At 39.0% G+C, this 19,415-nt stretch overlaps 1 protein-coding gene across 1 annotated transcript in view; it reads left to right on the top strand.

The window, feature by feature from the left end:
* The window catches only part of LOC127534170 (uncharacterized), a 29,523-nt gene that overhangs the window by 4,827 nt on the left and 5,281 nt on the right, over window positions 1-19,415 (top strand). The window contains exon 2 of the mRNA XM_051948706.1: window positions 1,119-2,662. Within this exon, the coding sequence (XP_051804666.1) occupies window positions 1,411-2,662 (1,252 nt within the window). The 5' untranslated portion in view covers window positions 1,119-1,410. The remainder of the gene's footprint in view (window positions 1-1,118; window positions 2,663-19,415) is intronic.

The raw sequence follows: 19,415 nt of genomic DNA, 5'->3' as shown, positions 1-19,415 counted from the left end.
CCTCTCTGTCGGAAAATCTTCTCTTAGCGATTCAGTTTCCTGCTAAATTGACGCTGTGTAAATGTAAGTCTCACCTAAAGGATGACTCCGCCATAACACGGGGTAATAACCTTGCAGATGTTGCTGCGAAACAAGCTTCATTTGGCACACCATGTTCTGAGAATGACCTTTTCCTCTCAGTAGACCTAAACATCTTGGCAGACGCACAAAACACTGCTCCCACGGCTGAACAAGCTTCTTGGCTCAGACGTGGAGCTGTTTTGCAAAATGGCCTTTATCATATTCATAATAAGCCCGTTCTTCCGCGTTCTCTGTTCCCCACAGCCGCCCTCGTGAGCCATGGTCTTACCCATGTCTCAACAGGAGGGATGGTATGCATGGTACAGAGACAGTTTTTCTCTGTAAACTTTTCTGTCTTTGCCAAGGAATACTGTAGGAATTGTTTAATTTGTTGTACGAACAATCTGCAAGGAAATATGAGACCAAAGAGAGGGCAATTTCCTCCAGCACAACACCCCTTCCACACAATTCATATGGGCTTTATTGAGCTAACAGCATCAAAAGGACTAAAGTATTGTTTAGTGGTTGTAGATGTGTTTTCAAAATGGGTTGAAATATACCCAACCAAAGATAACAGCCATAACTGTAGCAAAAGCTCTCTGCAACCATTACTTTCCAACTTATGGTATTCCCGCCATAATTAGATCAGATAATGGTACACATTTGTAAATGCAATTATGACACATTGCTCACAGGCATTGGGTTTTTCACTAAAAAATCACTGCGCATATCATCCACATTCCGCCAGCCTTGTAGAACGTACGAATCAGACAATAAAGAACAGGCTAGCCAAAACTATGGAAGAAACCAAGAGGCCTTGGCCAGATTGTTTATCCTTGGTTAAATTGTGGGTGAGAATTACGCCTACAGGAGACACAACAATAACACCTTTTGAGATAGTGGATGGGAGACCTTTTCCACTTCCACAAAACAATAATCCACTGAATCATAGTGAGAGAGAAGTAACTTTAGCAGATTGGATGATGCATATGTTAAAAACGAGAGAAGTTCAGAGTTCCAATAATCTGCCAGAGTGTTCTTCTCCTTTGTCTACACAGAAGCTCCAGCCTGGAGACTGGGTCCTGATCAGAGTCCTGAGGAGAAAGAATTGGAAGTCGCCTCGGTGGGAAGGGCCGTATCAAATACTGCTGACGACACCCACGGCAATAAAAATTGCTGAACGGCCTTCGTGGATCCACCAATCGCACTGTAAGCTGATACAACTGGAAGCCGAGCCAGATCAACCGACGGGGTAGTGGTGGAAGTCCGATACAAAGGGGTCAGTAGCACAATAGGGTGCTGACGTCTCAATCCGGTGAAGAACCCAACTAATCCGCGCCCAACTTTAGAATGGCTCTCTGGCGACTTCTGCTAGTCGCAGGGGTGACTTTGTCACTCCTGTGGTTCCTCTTCCTCTCTCTCTCCTCTACAGGAACTCACAGGACTAAAAGGACCCATGAACACTCCATGGCAGCGACTTGGGAACAGAACTTCTGGTATAAAGCTATGAATTTTACAGCACAACAGAATAATGTCACCAATTGCTACGTGTGCTCACAATTACCTCATCATGCTACACATCAGACCATTTTCACTCCTGTAGGACTTAATAAATCAGAAACATTGTGTATGTTTGGTGAAAGCACACTCAGAATGCTAAAAAATTTCACTGGTAACATGTCATACTGGTTTCCAAATTGTACTATTCGTGAGGAAAAATGGCTGGATCCCACTAATTTTTCACAGGCTACGAACACCACATTAGGAGTGGGAATTGCACCATTACGAACTAACATTCCTTTCCCATTGTGTCTCCAACGCACCTGTGGCAATATGTACAGGCATCACTTACCAGGAACACCTAATTGCATCCATATAATATCACTTTCCAGTAACTCGTCTGCTATCTTATCATCAGTTCCCTTTATTGGAGGATTTAACACATCTTGGTGGTTTTCTGAAGATAAATATAGGACTGGAAGAAACATAACAACCTTTAATCTCGGACCAAAAATCTCCACTCCACCCAAAATGATGTGGCAATGTGGAGGACTTCTTTATTGGTATTTGCCATTTGATTGGTGCGGTACTTGTACCTTAGTTCATTTGCAACCTGCTGTAATTGTCATTACTGACCAACAATTAGAGAACAGGACATATATACACACACACCGAATCCAAAGCCATGAAACTAAAGAAGAACAACAACCTGCTTTCAGTAAACCAAAACGTTTTCTTATGTCTTTAGTTCCTTCATATGGTACATCAAGATTATCCGCAAGTGTAAATAAACTTTGGTTTTCTCTCAATAATCTCACTAACGCACTAATCGACATAACTGATCAGCTAGAAAACGATCCTGAACTTAAGGCTATCAAGCAAATGACACTCCAAATCAGAATAGCTTTAGACCTTCTTTTAGCAGCACAAGGAGGAGTTTGTGAAGTTGTTAATGACCATTGTTGTACATACATCCCTGATCACAAAGGCAATTACACTTTAATCAGACAGAAATTGGATGAGATTAAAATAGACATTTTAAGAAACCAAGACAAAGGTATTTTTCCAGGCTGGGATTTTACCTCTTGGTTTACATCTGGTGGTATTTTTCAGACTATTAAAAGATTTGTAATTATAAGTATATGTATTTTGTTACTATTTTGCATTTTTGCTACCTGCATTTTACCATGTTTGAGATCCATAATTTCTAAAATGATAACTACTTCTATTATTGCTTATGCTGCACTTGAAATGGAAGAACCACAATGTGACTCTTATGATGAGAATGATGATGTTGAAGTGTAGTTTAATGACGTGACAGCAGAATATGTTTTTACAAGATGTTGTTAACTGAGCTTTACACTTCTTGATCATGATAAACAGGAGGGAATGTTAGAGTTGAATTTGAGAATATATTTATCATAATCAAGCCCTAGGGCATTAACTGATTGTATATAGTGTCTTTATAGAATAATCTTCATTACATACCCACACACACACATCTTGCTCCTCTAGTCAGTATATTTCCACTCTTACAGCTGAGCACACCCCCTTGTGTAACTCGAGCTATTTCTTATCTTATGCTATGTTTTCGTTTCTGCTTGTGTATAAAATAAACTTCGTATGGGAGCAGTCTTTGTAGCTCGCACTAATGTGTCTTGTTACACTGTGCTGTTACCCTTGCAAGTAAAAAGTTACAGTCTCCGTTTCTTTCTGGTTCAGTGAATATCTTCATTTGATATGTGGGAGCTCTCAGCGGAGCTACACTCTGACATGGACAATCAAATTTCTTGTGCAGAATGACTTGAAATGTGATCTGTATGAGTGCAAATGATGTTTAAGATGTTCTGGTTTGATCCAATTGCATGGACAGCATATTTGACCAAACTGTGCATTTGATTTCACGACCAGCATTTCAAGAGCAGAGAAATCATGAAAGCGTCATGTTCGTAAAGTTCATGTTGACACACAAATTTCTTGTTCAAATGTGATCTATATGATGGCAAATGATGTTGAAGATGTTGAAGGAATTGCATGGACAGCATATTTGACCAAACTGTGCATTTCAGCTCCGGACCAGCATTTCAAGCGCAGAAAAATCATGAAGCCTGCATTAACGTGAACATAATGTGGACAGACAAATTTCTTGTGCAGATTGACTTGAAATGTGATCTGTATGAAGGCAAATGATGTTTGAGATGTTCTGGTTTGAACCAATTGCATGGACAGCATTTTTGAGCACACTGTGCATATGATTTAGCGACCAGCATTTCAAGCGCAGAAAAATGATGAAGCCTTCATTAACGTGAAAATAATCTGGACACAGAAATTTCTCCTTCAGAATTACTTGAAATGTGATCCATATGAAGGCAAATGATGTTAAAGGTGTTCAGGTTTGAACCAATTGCATGGACAGCATATTTGACCAGACTGTGCATTTCAGCTCCGGACCAGAATTTCAAGCGCAGAAACATCATGAAGCCTGAATTCACGTGAACATATTGTTGAAAAACAAATTTCTTGTTCCGAATGACTTGAAATGTGATCGATATGAATGCAAATGATGTTTAAGATGTTCTGGTTTGACAGAATTGCATGGACAGCATATTTGACCAAATTGTGCACTTCAGCTCAGGATCAGCATTTCAAGCGCAGAAAAATCATGAAGGCTGCATTAACGTGAACATAATGTGGACACACAAATTTCTTGTGCAGAGTGACTTGAAATGTGATCTGTATGCAAATGATGTTTAAGATGTTCTGGTTCGAAAGAATTGCATGGACAGCATATTTGACCAAATTGTGTACTTCAGCTCAGGATCAGCATTTGAAGCGCTGAGAAATGATGAAGCCTGCATTCACGTGAACATAATGTGAACACACAAAGTTCTTGTGCAGAATGACTTGAAATGTGATCTGTATGAAGACAAATGATGTTTGAGATGTTCTGGATTCAGGGAATTACATGTCGAGCACATTTGACCAAAGTGTGGATTTCAGTTCACGACCAGCATTTGAAGAGCAGAGAAATCATGAAAGCTTCATAATCGTAAAGTTCATGTTGACACACAAATTTCTTGTTCAAATGTGATCTACATGATGGCAAATGATGTTGAAGATGTTGAAGGAATTGCATGGACAGCATATTTGACCAAATTGTGTACTTCAGCTCAGGATCAGCATTTCAAGCGCAGAAAAATCCTGAAGCCTGCATTAACGTGAACATAATGTGGACAGACAAATTTCTTGTGCAGATTGACTTGAAATGTGATCTGTATGAAGGCAAATGATGTTTGAGATGTTCTGGTTTGAACCAATTGCATGGACAGCATTTTTGACCACACTGTGCATATGATTTCACGACCAGCATTTCAAGCGCAGAAAAATGATGAAGCCTTCATTAACGTGAAAATAATCTGGACACAGAAATTTCTCCTTCAGAATTACTTGAAATGTGATCCATATGAAGGCAATTGATGTTAAAGGTATTCAGGTTTGAACCAATTGCATGGATAGCATATTTGACCACACTGTGCATTTCAGCTCCGGACCAGAATTTCAAGCGCAGAAACATCATGAAGCCTGAATTCACGTGATCATATTGTTGAAAAACAAATTTCTTGTTCCGAATGACTTGAAATGTGATCTATATGAATGCAAATGATGTTTAAGAGGTTCTGGTTTGACAGAATTGCATGAACAGCATATTTGACCAAATTGTGCACTTCAGCTCAGGATCAGCATTTCAAGCGCAGAAAAATCATGAAGCCTGCATTAACGTGAAAATAATGTGGACACAGAAATGTCGTCTTCAGAATGACTTGAAATGTGATCTATATGAATGCAAATGATGTTTAAGATGTTCTGGGTTAAAGGAATTGCATGGACAGCATATTTGACCAAATTGTGCATTTCATCTCAGGATCAGCATTTCAAGCGCAGAAAAATGATGAAGCCTTCATTAACGTGAAAATAATGTGGACACAGAAATTTCTCATTCAGAATTATTTGAAATGTGATCTATATGAAGGCAAATGATGTTTAAGGTGTTCAGGTTTGAACAAATTGCATGGACAGCATATTTGACCAAACTGTGCATTTCAGCTCCGGACCAGCATTTCAAGCGCAGAAAAATCATGAAGCCTTCATTAACGTGAACATAATGTGGACAGACAAATTTCTTGTGCAGATTGACTTGAAATGTGATCTGTATGAAGGCAAATGATGCTTGAGATGTTCTGGTTTGAACCAATTGCATGGACAGCATTTTTGACCACACTGTGCATATGATTTCACGACCAGCATTTCAAGCGCAGAAAAATGATGAAGCCTTCATTAACGTGAAAATAATCTGGACACAGAAATTTCTCCTTCAGAATTACTTGAAATGTGATCCATATGAAGGCAAATGATGTTAAAGGTGTTCAGGTTTGAACCAATTGCATGGACAGCATATTTGACCAGACTGTGCATTTCAGCTCCGGACCAGAATTTCAAGCGCAGAAACATCATGAAGCCTGAATTCACGTGAACATATTGTTGAAAAACAAATTTCTTGTTCCGAATGACTTGAAATGTGATCGATATGAATGCAAATGATGTTTAAGATGTTCTGGTTTGACAGAATTGCATGGACAGCATATTTGACCAAATTGTGCACTTCAGCTCAGGATCAATATTTCAAGCGCAGACAAATCATGAAGCCTGCATTAACGTGAAAATAATGTGGACACAGAAATGTCGTCTTCAGAATGACTTGAAATGTGATCTATATGAATGCAAATGATGTTTAAGATGTTCTGGTTCGAAAGAATTGCATGGACAGCATATTTGACCAAATTGTGTACTTCAGCTCAGGATCAGCATTTGAAGCGCTGAGAAATGATGAAGCCTGCATTCACGTGAACATAATGTGAACACACAAAGTTCTTGTGCAGAATGACTTGAAATGTGATCTGTATGAAGGCAAATGATGTTTAAGATGTTCTGGATTCAGGGAATTACATGTCCAAGCACATTTGACCAACGTGTGGATTTCAGCTCACGACCAGCATTTGAAGAGCAGAGAAATCGTGTAAGCGTCATTATCGTAAAGTTCATGTTGACACACAAATTTCTTGTTCAAATGTGATCTATATGATGGCAAATGATGTTGAAGATGTTGAAGGAACTGCATGTACAGCATATTTGACCAAACTGTGCTTTTCAGCTCCGGACCAGCATATCAAGCGCAGAAAAATGATGAAGCCTGCATTAACGTGAACATAATGTGGACAGACAAATTTCTTTTGCAGAATGACTTGAAATGTGATCTATATCAATGCAAATGATGTTGAAGATGTTGTGGGTCGAAGGAATTGCATAGACAGCATATTTGACCAAACTGTGCATTTCAGCTCCGGACCAGCATTTTAAGCTCAGACAAATCATGGAACCTGCATTAACGTGAACATTATGTGGACACAGAAATGTCGTCTTCAGAATGACTGGAAATGTCATCTATATGAATGCAAATGATGTTGAAGATGTTCTGGTTCGAAGGAATTGCATGGACAGCATATTTGACCAAATTGTGCATTTCAGCTCAGTATCAGCATTTGTAGCGCAGAAAAATCCTGAAGCCTGCATTAACGTGAACATAATGTGGACAGACAAATTTCTTGTGCAGATTGACTTGAAATGTGATCTGTATGAAGGCAAATGATGTTTGAGATGTTCAGGTTTGAACCAATTGCATGGATAGCATATTTGACCAGACTGTGCATTTCAGCTCCGGACCAGAATTTCAAGCGCAGAAACATCATGAAGCCTGAATTCACGTGAAAATAATGTGGACACAGAAATGTCGTCTTCAGAATGACTTGAAATGTGATCTATATGAATGCAAATGATGTTTAAGATGTTCTGGTTCGAAAGAATTGCATGGACAGCATATTTGACCAAAGTGTCGATTTCAGCTCACGACCAGCATTTGAAGAGCAGAGAAATCATGAAAGCGTCATTATCGTAAAGTTCATGTTGACACACAAATTTCTTGTTCAAATGTGATCTATATGATGGCAAATGATGTTGAAGATGTTGAAGGAATTGCATGGACAGCATATTTGACCAAACTGTGCACTTCAGCACAGCATCAGCATTTCAAGGGCAGAAAAATCATGAAGCCTGCATTAACGTGAACATAATGTGGACACAGAAATGTCGTCTTCAGAATGACTTGAAATGTGATCTATATGAATGCAAATGATGTTTGAGGTGTTCTGGTTTGATCCAGTTGCATGGACAGCATTTTTGACCACACTGTGCATATGATTTCACGACCAGCATTTCAAGAGCAGAAAAATCATGAAGCCTGCATTAACGTGAACATAATGTGGACAGACAAATTTCTTTTGCTGAATGACTTGAAATGTCATCTATATGAATGCAAATGATGTTGAAGATGTTCTGGTTCGACGGAATTGCATGGACAGCATATTTGACCAGACTGTGCATTTCAGCTCAGGATCAGCATTTGAAGCGCAGAAAAATCCTGAAGCCTGCATTAACGTGAACATAATGTGGACACACAAATTTCTTGTGCAGAATGACTTGAAATGTGATCTGTATTAAGGCAAATGATGTTTAAGATATTCTGGGTCGAAGAAATTGCATGTACAGCATATTTGACCAGACTGTGCATTTCAGCTCCGGACCAGCATTTCAAGCGCAGAAAAATCATGAAGCCTTCATTAACGTGAAAACAATCTGGACACAGAAATTTCTCCTTCAGAATTACTTGAAATGTGATCCATATGAAGGCAAATGATGTTTAAGGTGTTCAGGCTTGAACCAATTGCATGGACAGCATATTTGACCAAACTGTGCATTTGAGCTCCGGACCAGCATTTCAAGCGCAGAAAAATCATGAAGCCTGAATTCAATTCAATTCAATTCAATTCAATTTTATTTATATAGCGTCAATTACAGTCAACTCGTCTCAAGACGCTTTACAGAACCCAAATGCCTGACCCCCAGAGCAAGCCCAAAGGCGACAGTGGCAAGGAAAAACACCCTTTTAACAGGGAAGAAACCTCGAGCAGAACCCGGCTCTATATAGGGGGGACCCATCTGCCTGCTGGCCGGGCGGGTTGAGAAGGACAGAAGAGGGCAAGGGGGAGGGATGGGAGAAGAGGGAGGGGTGGGAAAGCAAGGAAAACACAACACACATTTGGATACATGCATGACAGGATATGTGACACAGACAAAGTATAAGCTAACATTGAAAACTGACTCATAATTTACTCTTATGATGTACGGCTCTGACATTAAACATACACCATATATAGCTAGCAGTAAAATTCAAACAGTATGTAAGTTAGCATAACAGTATAGTGAAGGCAATGCAGAGTTGACTGGTGGAAAAAGGGAGTTGGAAGCAGAGGGCTGGAGGAAGGTCAGCAGCAGCATCCCACAGTGGACATGGTGGAGACTGGACCAGCTGGTGGAACATCAACCGCAGATCTGAAGCATCCAGCTCTGGGACCAGGGACACTCGGAGAAATAGCACAGGGGGAAACAGAGTGAATGTACTGCAATAACGGTATACATATTAAATGTAAAGGTAGATAGAGAAGGGCTCAGTGCGTCAAGAAAAGTCCCCCAGCAGCCTAGGCCTATAGCAGCATGACTAGAGGCAGAACGAAGGGACGTCCAAGAAGGAGTCAGCTGTGCAAATGAAGACACAAGCCGAACCCCTGTGGGTCACCCAGTCAGCCCCAACTATAAGATTTGTCAAAAAGGAACGTTTTAAGCCTGGTCTTAAAAATAGAGAGGGTGTCTGCCTCCCGAATTCACGTGAACATAATGTTGAAAAACAAATTTCTTTTTCCGAATGACTTGAAATGTGATCTATATGAATGCAAATGATGTTGGAGATGTTCTGGTTCGAAGGAATTGCATGGACAGCATATTTGACCAAATTGTGCATTTCATCTCAGGATCAGCATTTCAAGCGCAGAAAAATCATGAAGCCTGCATTAACGTGAACATAATGTGGACACACAAATTTCTTGTGCAGAATGACTTGAAATGTGATCTATAAGAAGGCAAATGATGTTTATGATGTTCTGGATCGACGGAATTGCATGGACAGCATATTTGACCAAACTGTGCATTTCAGCTCCGGACCAGCATTTCAAGCGCAGAAAAATCATGAAGCCTGCATTAACGTGAACATAATGTGGACACACAAATTTCTTGTGCAGAATGACTTGAAATGTGATCTGTTTGAAGGCAAATGATGTTTGAGATGTTCTGGTTTGATCCAATTGCATGGACAGAATATTTGACCACACTGTGCATATGATTTCACGACCAGCATTTCAAGAGCAGAAAAATCATGAAAGCGTCATTATCGTAAAGTTCATGTTGACACACAAATTTCTTGTTCAAATGTGATCTATATGATGGCAAATGATGTTGAAGATGTTGAAGGAATTGCATGGACAGCATATTTGACCAAACTGTGCATTTCAGCTCCGGACCAGCATTTTAAGCTCAGACAAATCATGGAACCTTCATTGACGTGAAAATAATGTGGACACAGAAATTTCTCATTCAGAATTACTTGAAATGTGATCTATATGAAGGCAAATGATGTTTAAGGTGTTCAGGTTTGAACAAATTGCATGGACAGCATATTTGACCAGACTGTGCATTTCAGCTCCGGACCAGAATTTCAAGCGCAGAAAAATCATGAAGCCTGAATTCACGTGAACATATTGTTGAAAAACAAATTTCTTGTTCCGAATGACTTGAAATTTGATCTATATGAATGCAAATGATGTTTAAGATGTTCTGGTTTGACAGAATTGCATGGACAGCATATTTGACCAAATTGTGCACTTCAGCTCAGGATCAGCATATCAAGCACAGAAAAATCCTGAAGCCTGCATTAACGTCAATATTATGTGGACACAGAAATGTCGTCTTCAGAATGACTTGAAATGTCATCTATATGAATGCAAATGATGTTAAAGATGTTCTGGTTCGAAGGAATTGCATGGACAGCATATTTGACCAAATTGTGCATTTCAGCTCGGTATCAGCATTTGAAGCGCAGAAAAATCATGAAGCCTGCATTAACGTGAACATAATGTGGACACACAAATTTCTTGTGCAGAATGACTTGAAATGTGATCGATATGAATGCAAATGATGTCTGAGATGTTCTGGTTTGACAGAATTGCATGGACAGCATATTTGACCAAATTGTGCACTTCAGCTCAGGATCAGCATTTCAAGCACAGAAAAATCATGAAACCTGCATTAACGTGAAGATTATGTGGACACAGAAATGTCGTCTTCAGAATGACTTGAAATGTCATCTATATGAATGCAAATGATATTGAAGATGTTCTGGTTCGAAGGAATTGCATGGACAGCATATTTGACCAAATTGTGCATTTCAGCTCAGTATCAGCATTTGAAGCACAGAAAAATCATGAAGCCTGCATTAACGTGAACATAATGTGGACACACAAATTTCTTGTGCAGAATGACTTGAAATGTGATCTGTATGAAGGCAAATGATGTTTAAGATGTTCTGGGTTGAAGAAATTACATGTACAGCATATTTGACCAAACTGTGCATTTCAGCTCCGGACCAGCATTTCAAGCGCAGAAAAATGATGAAGCCTTCATTAACGTGAAAATAATGTGGACACAGAAATTTCTCATTCAGAATTACTTGAAATGTGATCTATATGAAGGCAAATGATGTTTAAGGTGTTCAGGTTTAAACCAATTGCATGGACAGCATATTTGACCAGACTGTGCATTTTAGCTCCGGACCAGCATTTCAAGCGCAGAAAAATCATGAAGACTTCATTAACGTGAAAATAATGTGGACACAGAAATGTCGTCTTCAGAATGACTTGAAATGTGATCTGTATGAAGGCAATTGATGTTTAAGATGTTCTGGATTCAGGGAATTACATGTCCAAGCACATTTGACCAACGTGTGGATTTCAGCTCACGACCAGCATTTGAAGAGCAGAGAAATCATGTAAGCGTCATTATCGTAAAGTTCATGTTGACACACAAATTTCTTGTTCAAATGTGATCTATATGATGGCAAATGATGTTGAAGATGTTGAAGGAATTGCATGTACAGCATATTTGACCAAACTGTGCATTTCAGCTCCGCACCAGCATTTCAAGCGCAGAAAAATCATGAAGCCTGCATTAACGTGAACATAATGTGGACACAGAAATTTCTCCTTCAGAATTACTTGAAATGTGATCTATATGAAGGCAAATGATGTTTAAGGTGTTCAGGTTTGAACCAATTGCATGGACAGCATATTTGACCACACTGTGCATTTCAGCTCCGGACCAGAATTTCAAGCGCAGAAACATCATGAAGCCTGCATTAACGTGAACATTATGTGGACAGACAAATTTCTTGTGCAGATTGACTTGACATGTGATCTGTATGAAGACAAATGATGTTGAAGATGTTCTGGTTCGAAAGAATTGCATGGACAGCATATTTGACCAAATTGTGTACTTCAGCCCAGGATCATTATTTTAAGCGCAGAAAAATCATGAAGCCTGCATTAACGTGAACATAATGTGGACACACAAAATTCTTGTGCAGAATGACTTGAAATGTGATCTGTATGAAGGCAAATGATGTTTAAGATGTTCTGGGTTGAAGGAATTGCATGGACAGCATATTTGACCAAATTGTGCATTTCAACTCAGTATCAGCATTTGAAGCGCAGAAAAATCCTGAAGCCTGCATTAACGTGAACATAATGTGGACAGACAAATTTCTTGTGCAGATTGACTTGAAATGTGATCTGTATGAAGGCAAATGATGTTTGAGATGTTCTGGTTTGAACCAATTGCATGGACAGCATTTTTGACCACACTGTGCATATGATTTCACGACCAGCATTTCAAGCGCAGAAAAATGATGAAGCCTTCATTAACGTGAAAATAATCTGGACACAGAAATTTCTCCTTCAGAATTACTTGAAATGTGATCCATATGAAGGCAATTGATGTTAAAGGTATTCAGGTTTGAACCAATTGCATGGATAGCATATTTGACCAGACTGTGCATTTCAGCTCCGGACCAGAATTTCAAGCGCAGAAACATCATGAAGCCTGAATTCACGTGATCATTTTGTTGAAAAACAAATTTCTTGTTCCGAATGACTTGTCCAGGAATTACATGTCCAGCACATTTGACCAAAGTGTCGATTTCAGCTCACGACCAGCATTTTAAGAGCAGAGAAATCATGAAAGCGTCATTATCGTAAAGTTCATGTTGACACACAAATTTCTTGTTCAAATGTGATCTATATGATGGCAAATGATGTTGAAGATGTTGAAGGAATTGCATGGACAGCATATTTGACCAAACTGTGCACTTCAGCACAGCATCAGCATTTCAAGGGCAGAAAAATCATGAAGCCTGCATTAACGTGAACATAATGTGGACACAGAAATGTCGTCTTCAGAATGACTTGAAATGTGATCTATATGAATGCAAATGATGTTTGAGGTGTTCTGGTTTGATCCAGTTGCATGGACAGCATTTTTGACCACACTGTGCATATGATTTCACGACCAGCATTTCAAGAGCAGAAAAATCATGAAGCCTGCATTAACGTGAACATAATGTGGACAGACAAATTTCTTTTGCTGAATGACTTGAAATGTCATCTATATGAATGCAAATGATGTTGAAGATGTTCTGGTTCGACGGAATTGCATGGACAGCATATTTGACCAGACTGTGCATTTCAGCTCAGGATCAGCATTTGAAGCGCAGAAAAATCCTGAAGCCTGCATTAACGTGAACATAATGTGGACACACAAATTTCTTGTGCAGAATGACTTGAAATGTGATCTGTATTAAGGCAAATGATGTTTAAGATATTCTGGGTCGAAGAAATTGCATGTACAGCATATTTGACCAGACTGTGCATTTCAGCTCCGGACCAGCATTTCAAGCGCAGAAAAATCATGAAGCCTGCATTAACGTGAACATAATGTGGACACACAAATTTATTGTGCAGAATGACTTGAAATGTGATCTGTATGAAGGCAAATGATGTTTGAGATGTTCTGGTTTGAACCAATTGCATGTACAGCATTTTTGAGCACACTGTGCATATGATTTCACGACCAGCATTTCAAGCGCAGAAAAATGATGAAGCCTTCATTAACGTGAAAATAATCTGGACACAGAAGTTTCTCCTTCAGATTTACTTGAAATGTGATCCATATGAAGGCAAATGACGTTTAAGGTGTTCTGGGTTGAAGGAATTGCATGTACAGCATATTTGACCAAACTGTGCATTTCAGCTCCGGACCAGCATTTCAAGCGCAGAAAAATCATGAAGCCTGCATTAACGTGAACATAATGTGGACACACAAATTTCTTGTGCAGAATGACTTGAAATGTGATCTGTATGAAGGCAAATGATGTTTAAGATGTTCTGGGTTGAAGGAATTACATGTACAGCATATTTGACCAAACTGTGCATTTCAGCTCCGGACCAGCATTTCAAGCGCAGAAAAATGATGAAGCCTTCATTAACGTGAAAATAATCTGGACACAGAAGTTTCTCCTTCAGATTTACTTGAAATGTGATCCATATGAAGGCAAATGACATTTAAGATGTTCTGGGTTGAAGGAATTGCATGTACAGCATATTTGACCAAACTGTGCATTTCAGCTCCGGACCAGCATTTCAAACGCAGAACAATCATGAAGCCTGCATTAACGTGAACATAATGTGGACACACAAATTTCTTGTGCAGAATGACTTGAAATGTGATCTGTATGAAGGCAAATGATGTTGAAGATGTTCTGGTTTGATCCAGTTGCATGGACAGCATATTTGACAACACTGTGCATATGATTTCACCACCAGCATTTCAAGAGCAGAGAAATCATGAAAGCGTCATTAACGTAAAGTTCATGTTAACACACAAAGTTCTTGTTCAAATGTGATCTGTATGATGGCAAATGATGTTGAAGATGTTGAAGGAATTTCATGGACAGCATATTTGACCAAACTGTGCATTTAAGCTCAGTATCAGCATTTGAAGCGCAGAAAAATCATGAAGCCTGCATTAACGTGAACATAATGTGGACACACAAATTTCTTGTGCAGAATGACTTGAAATGTGATCTGTACGAAGGCAAATGATGTTTAAGATGTTCTGGTTTGACAGAATTGCATGGACAGCATATTTGACCAAATTGTGCACTTCAGCTCAGGATCAGCATTTCAAGCGCAGAAAAATCATGAAGACTTCATTAACGTGAAAATAATGTGGACACAGAAATGTCGTCTTCAGAATGACTTGAAATGTGATCTGTATGAAGGCAAATGATGTTTAAGATGTTCTGGATTCAGGGAATTACATGTCCAAGCACATTTGACCAACGTGTGGATTTCAGCTCACGACCAGCATTTGAAGAGCAGAGAAATCATGTAAGCGTCATTATCGTAAAGTTCATGTTGACACACAAATTTCTTGTTCAAATGTGATCTATATGATGGCAAATGATGTTGAAGATGTTGAAGGAATTGCATGGACAGCATATTTGACCAAACTGTGCATTTCAGCTCCGCACCAGCATTTCAAGCGCAGAAAAATCATGAAGCCTGCATTAACGTGAACATAATGTGGACACAGAAATTTCTCATTCAGAATTACTTGAAATGTGATCTATATGAAGGCAAATGATGTTTAAGGTGTTCAGGTTTGAACCAATTGCATGGACAGCATATTTGACCACACTGTGCATTTCAGCTCCGGACCAGAATTTCAAGCGCAGAAACATCATGAAGCCTGCATTAACGTGAACATTATGTGGACAGACAAATTTCTTGTGCAGATTGACTTGACATGTGATCTGTATGAAGACAAATGATGTTGAAGATGTTCTGGTTCGAAAGAATTGCATGGACAGCATATTTGACCAAATTGTGTACTTCAGCCCAGGATCATTATTTTAAGCGCAGAAAAATCATGACGCCTGCATTAACGTGAACATAATGTGGACACACAAAATTCTTGTGCAGAATGACTTGAAATGTGATCTGTATGAAGGCAAATGATGTTTAAGATGTTCTGGGTTGAAGGAATTGCATGTACAGCATATTTGACCAAACTGTGCATTTCAGCTCCGGACCAGCATTTTAAGCTCAGACAAATCATGGAACCTGCATTAACGTGAACATTATGTGGACACAGAAATGTCGTCTTCAGAATGACTGGAAATGTCATCTATATGAATGCAAATGATGTTGAAGATGTTCTGGATCGAAGGAATTGCATGGACAGCATATTTGACCAAATTGTGCATTTCAACTCAGTATCAGCATTTGAAGCGCAGAAAAATCCTGAAGCCTGCATTAACGTGAACATAATGTGGACAGACAAATTTCTTGTGCAGATTGACTTGAAATGTGATCTGTATGAAGGCAAATGATGTTTGAGATGTTCTGGTTTGAACCAATTGCATGGACAGCATTTTTGACCACACTGTGCATATGATTTCACGACCAGCATTTCAAGCGCAGAAAAATGATGAAGCCTTCATTAACATGAAAATAATCTGGACACAGAAATTTCTCCTTCAGAATTACTTGAAATGTGATCCATATGAAGGCAATTGATGTTAAAGGTATTCAGGTTTGAACCAATTGCATGGATAGCATATTTGACCAGACTGTGCATTTCAGCTCCGGACCAGAATTTCAAGCGCAGAAACATCATGAAGCCTGAATTCACGTGATCATTTTGTTGAAAAACAAATTTCTTGTTCCGAATGACTTGTCCAGGAATTACATGTCCAGCACATTTGACCAAAGTGTCGATTTCAGCTCACGACCAGCATTTGAAGAGCAGAGAAATCATGAAAGCGTCATTATCGTAAAGTTCATGTTGACACACAAATTTCTTGTTCAAATGTGATCTATATGATGGCAAATGATGTTGAAGATGTTGAAGGAATTGCATGGACAGCATATTTGACCAAACTGTGCACTTCAGCACAGCATCGGCATTTCAAGGGCAGAAAAATCATGAAGCCTGCATTAACGTGAACATAATGTGGACACAGAAATGTCGTCTTCAGAATGACTTGAAATGTGATCTATATGAATGCAAATGATGTTTGAGGTGTTCTGGTTTGATCCAGTTGCATGGACAGCATTTTTGACCACACTGTGCATATGATTTCACGACCAGCATTTCAAGAGCAGAAAAATCATGAAGCCTGCATTAACGTGAACATAATGTGGACAGACAAATTTCTTTTGCTGAATGACTTGAAATGTCATCTATATGAATGCAAATGATGTTGAAGATGTTCTGGTTCGACGGAATTGCATGGACAGCATATTTGACCAAATTGTGCATTTCAGCTCAGGATCAGCATTTGAAGCGCAGAAAAATCCTGAAGCCTGCATTAACGTGAACATAATGTGGACACACAAATTTCTTGTGCAGAATGACTTGAAATGTGATCTGTATTAAGGCAAATGATGTTTAAGATATTCTGGGTCGAAGAAATTGCATGTACAGCATATTTGACCAGACTGTGCATTTCAGCTCCGGACCAGCATTTCAAGCGCAGAAAAATCATGAAGCCTGCATTAACGTGAACATAATGTGGACACACAAATTTATTGTGCAGAATGACTTGAAATGTAATCTGTACGAAGGCAAATGATGTTTGAGATGTTCTGGTTTGAACCAATTGCATGGACAGCATTTTTGAGCACACTGTGCATATGATTTCACGACCAGCATTTCAAGAGCAGAGAAATCATGAAAGCGTCATTAACGTAAAGTTCATGTTAACACACAAAGTTCTTGTTCAAATGTGATCTGTATGATGGCAAATGATGTTGAAGATGTTGAAGGAATTTCATGGACAGCATATTTGACCAAACTGTGCATTTAAGCTCAGTATCAGCATTTGAAGCGCAGAAAAATCATGAAGCCTGCATTAACGTGAACATAATGTGGACACACAAATTTCTTGTGCAGAATGACTTGAAATGTGATCTGTATGAAGGCAAATGATGTTTAAGATGTTCTGGGTTGAAGGAATTACATGTACAGCATATTTGACCAAACTGTGCATTTCAGCTCCGGACCAGCATTTCAAGCGCAGAAAAATGATGAAGCCTTCATTAACGTGAAAATAATGTGGACAGAAAGTTTCTCCTTCAGATTTACTTGAAATGTGATCCATATGAAGGCAAATGACATTTAAGATGTTCTGGGTTGAAGGAATTGCATGTACAGCATATTTGACCAAACTGTGCATTTCAGCTCCGGACCAGCATTTCAAACGCAGAAAAATCATGAAGCCTGCATTAACGTGAACATAATGTGGACACACAAATTTCTTGTGCAGAATGACTTGAAATGTGATCTGTATGAAGGCAAATGATGTTAAGATGTTCTGGTTTGATCCAGTTGCATGGACAGCATATTTGACAACACTGTGCATATGATTTCACCACCAGCATTTCAAGAGCAGAGAAATCATGAAAGCGTCATTAACGTAAAGTTCATGTTAACACACAAAGTTCTTGTTCAAATGTGATCTGTATGATGGCAAATGATGTTGAAGATGTTGAAGGAATTGCATGGACAGCATATTTGACCAAACTGTGCATTTAAGCTCAGTATGAGCATTTGAAGCGCAGAAAAATCATGAAGCCTGCACTAACGTGAACATAATGTGGACACACAAATTTCTTGTGCAGAATGACTTGAAATGTGATCTGTATGAAGGCAAATGATGTTTAAGATGTTCTGGTTTGATCCAGTTGCATGGTACAGCATATTTGACCAAACTGTGCATTTCAGCTCCGGACCAGCATTTCAAGCGCAGAAAAATCATGAAGCCTGCATTAACGTGAACATAATGTGGACAGACAAATTTCTTGTGCAGAATGACTTGAAATGTGATCTGTATGAAGGCAAATGATGTTTAAAGATGTTCTGGTTTGATCCAGTTGCATGGACGCATATTTGACCAAACTGTGCATTTCAGCTCCGGACCAGCATTTCAAGCGCAGAAAAATCATGAAGCCTGCATTAACGTGAAAATGATCTGGACACAGAAGTTTCTCCTTCAGAATTACTTGAAATGTGATCCATATGAAGGCAAATGACGTTTAAGATGTTCTGGGTTGAAGGAATTGCATGTACAGCATATTTGACCACACTGTGCATATGATTTCACGACCAGCATTTCAAGAGCAGAGAAATCATGAAAGCGTCATTAACGTAAAGTTCATGTTAACACACAAAGTTCTTGTTCAAATGTGATCTGTATGATGGCAAATGATGTTGAAGATGTTGAAGGAATTGCATGGACAGCAAATTTGACCAAACTGTGCATTTAAGCTCATTATCAGCATTTCAAGCGCAGAAAAATCATGAAGCCTGCATAACGTGAACATAATGTGGACACACAATTTCTTTGCAGATTGACTTGAAATGTGATCTGTATGAAGACAAATGATGTTGAGATGTTTATGTTCAAAATGCAATGGAAAGCATTATTGACCAATCTGTACTTATGATCCAGGACAGCATTTCAAGCGCAGAAAAATGAATGCCTGCATTAACGTGAAAATAATGTGGCACAGAAAATTTCTTTCAGATTGACTTGAAATGTGATCCATATGAAGGCAAATGATGTTTTAAGATGTTCTGGTTGAAGAATTGCATGTACAGCATATTTGACCAAACTGTGCATTTCAGCTCCGGACCAGCATTTCAAACGCAGAAAAATCATGAAGCCTGCATTAACG

This window comes from Acanthochromis polyacanthus, chromosome 5 (genome assembly GCF_021347895.1).
Source record: "Acanthochromis polyacanthus isolate Apoly-LR-REF ecotype Palm Island chromosome 5, KAUST_Apoly_ChrSc, whole genome shotgun sequence".
NCBI lineage: Eukaryota > Metazoa > Chordata > Actinopteri > Pomacentridae > Acanthochromis > Acanthochromis polyacanthus.
The sequence above is the reverse complement of the archived record's forward strand: the minus strand, read 5'-3'. Positions and strand labels throughout refer to the sequence as shown.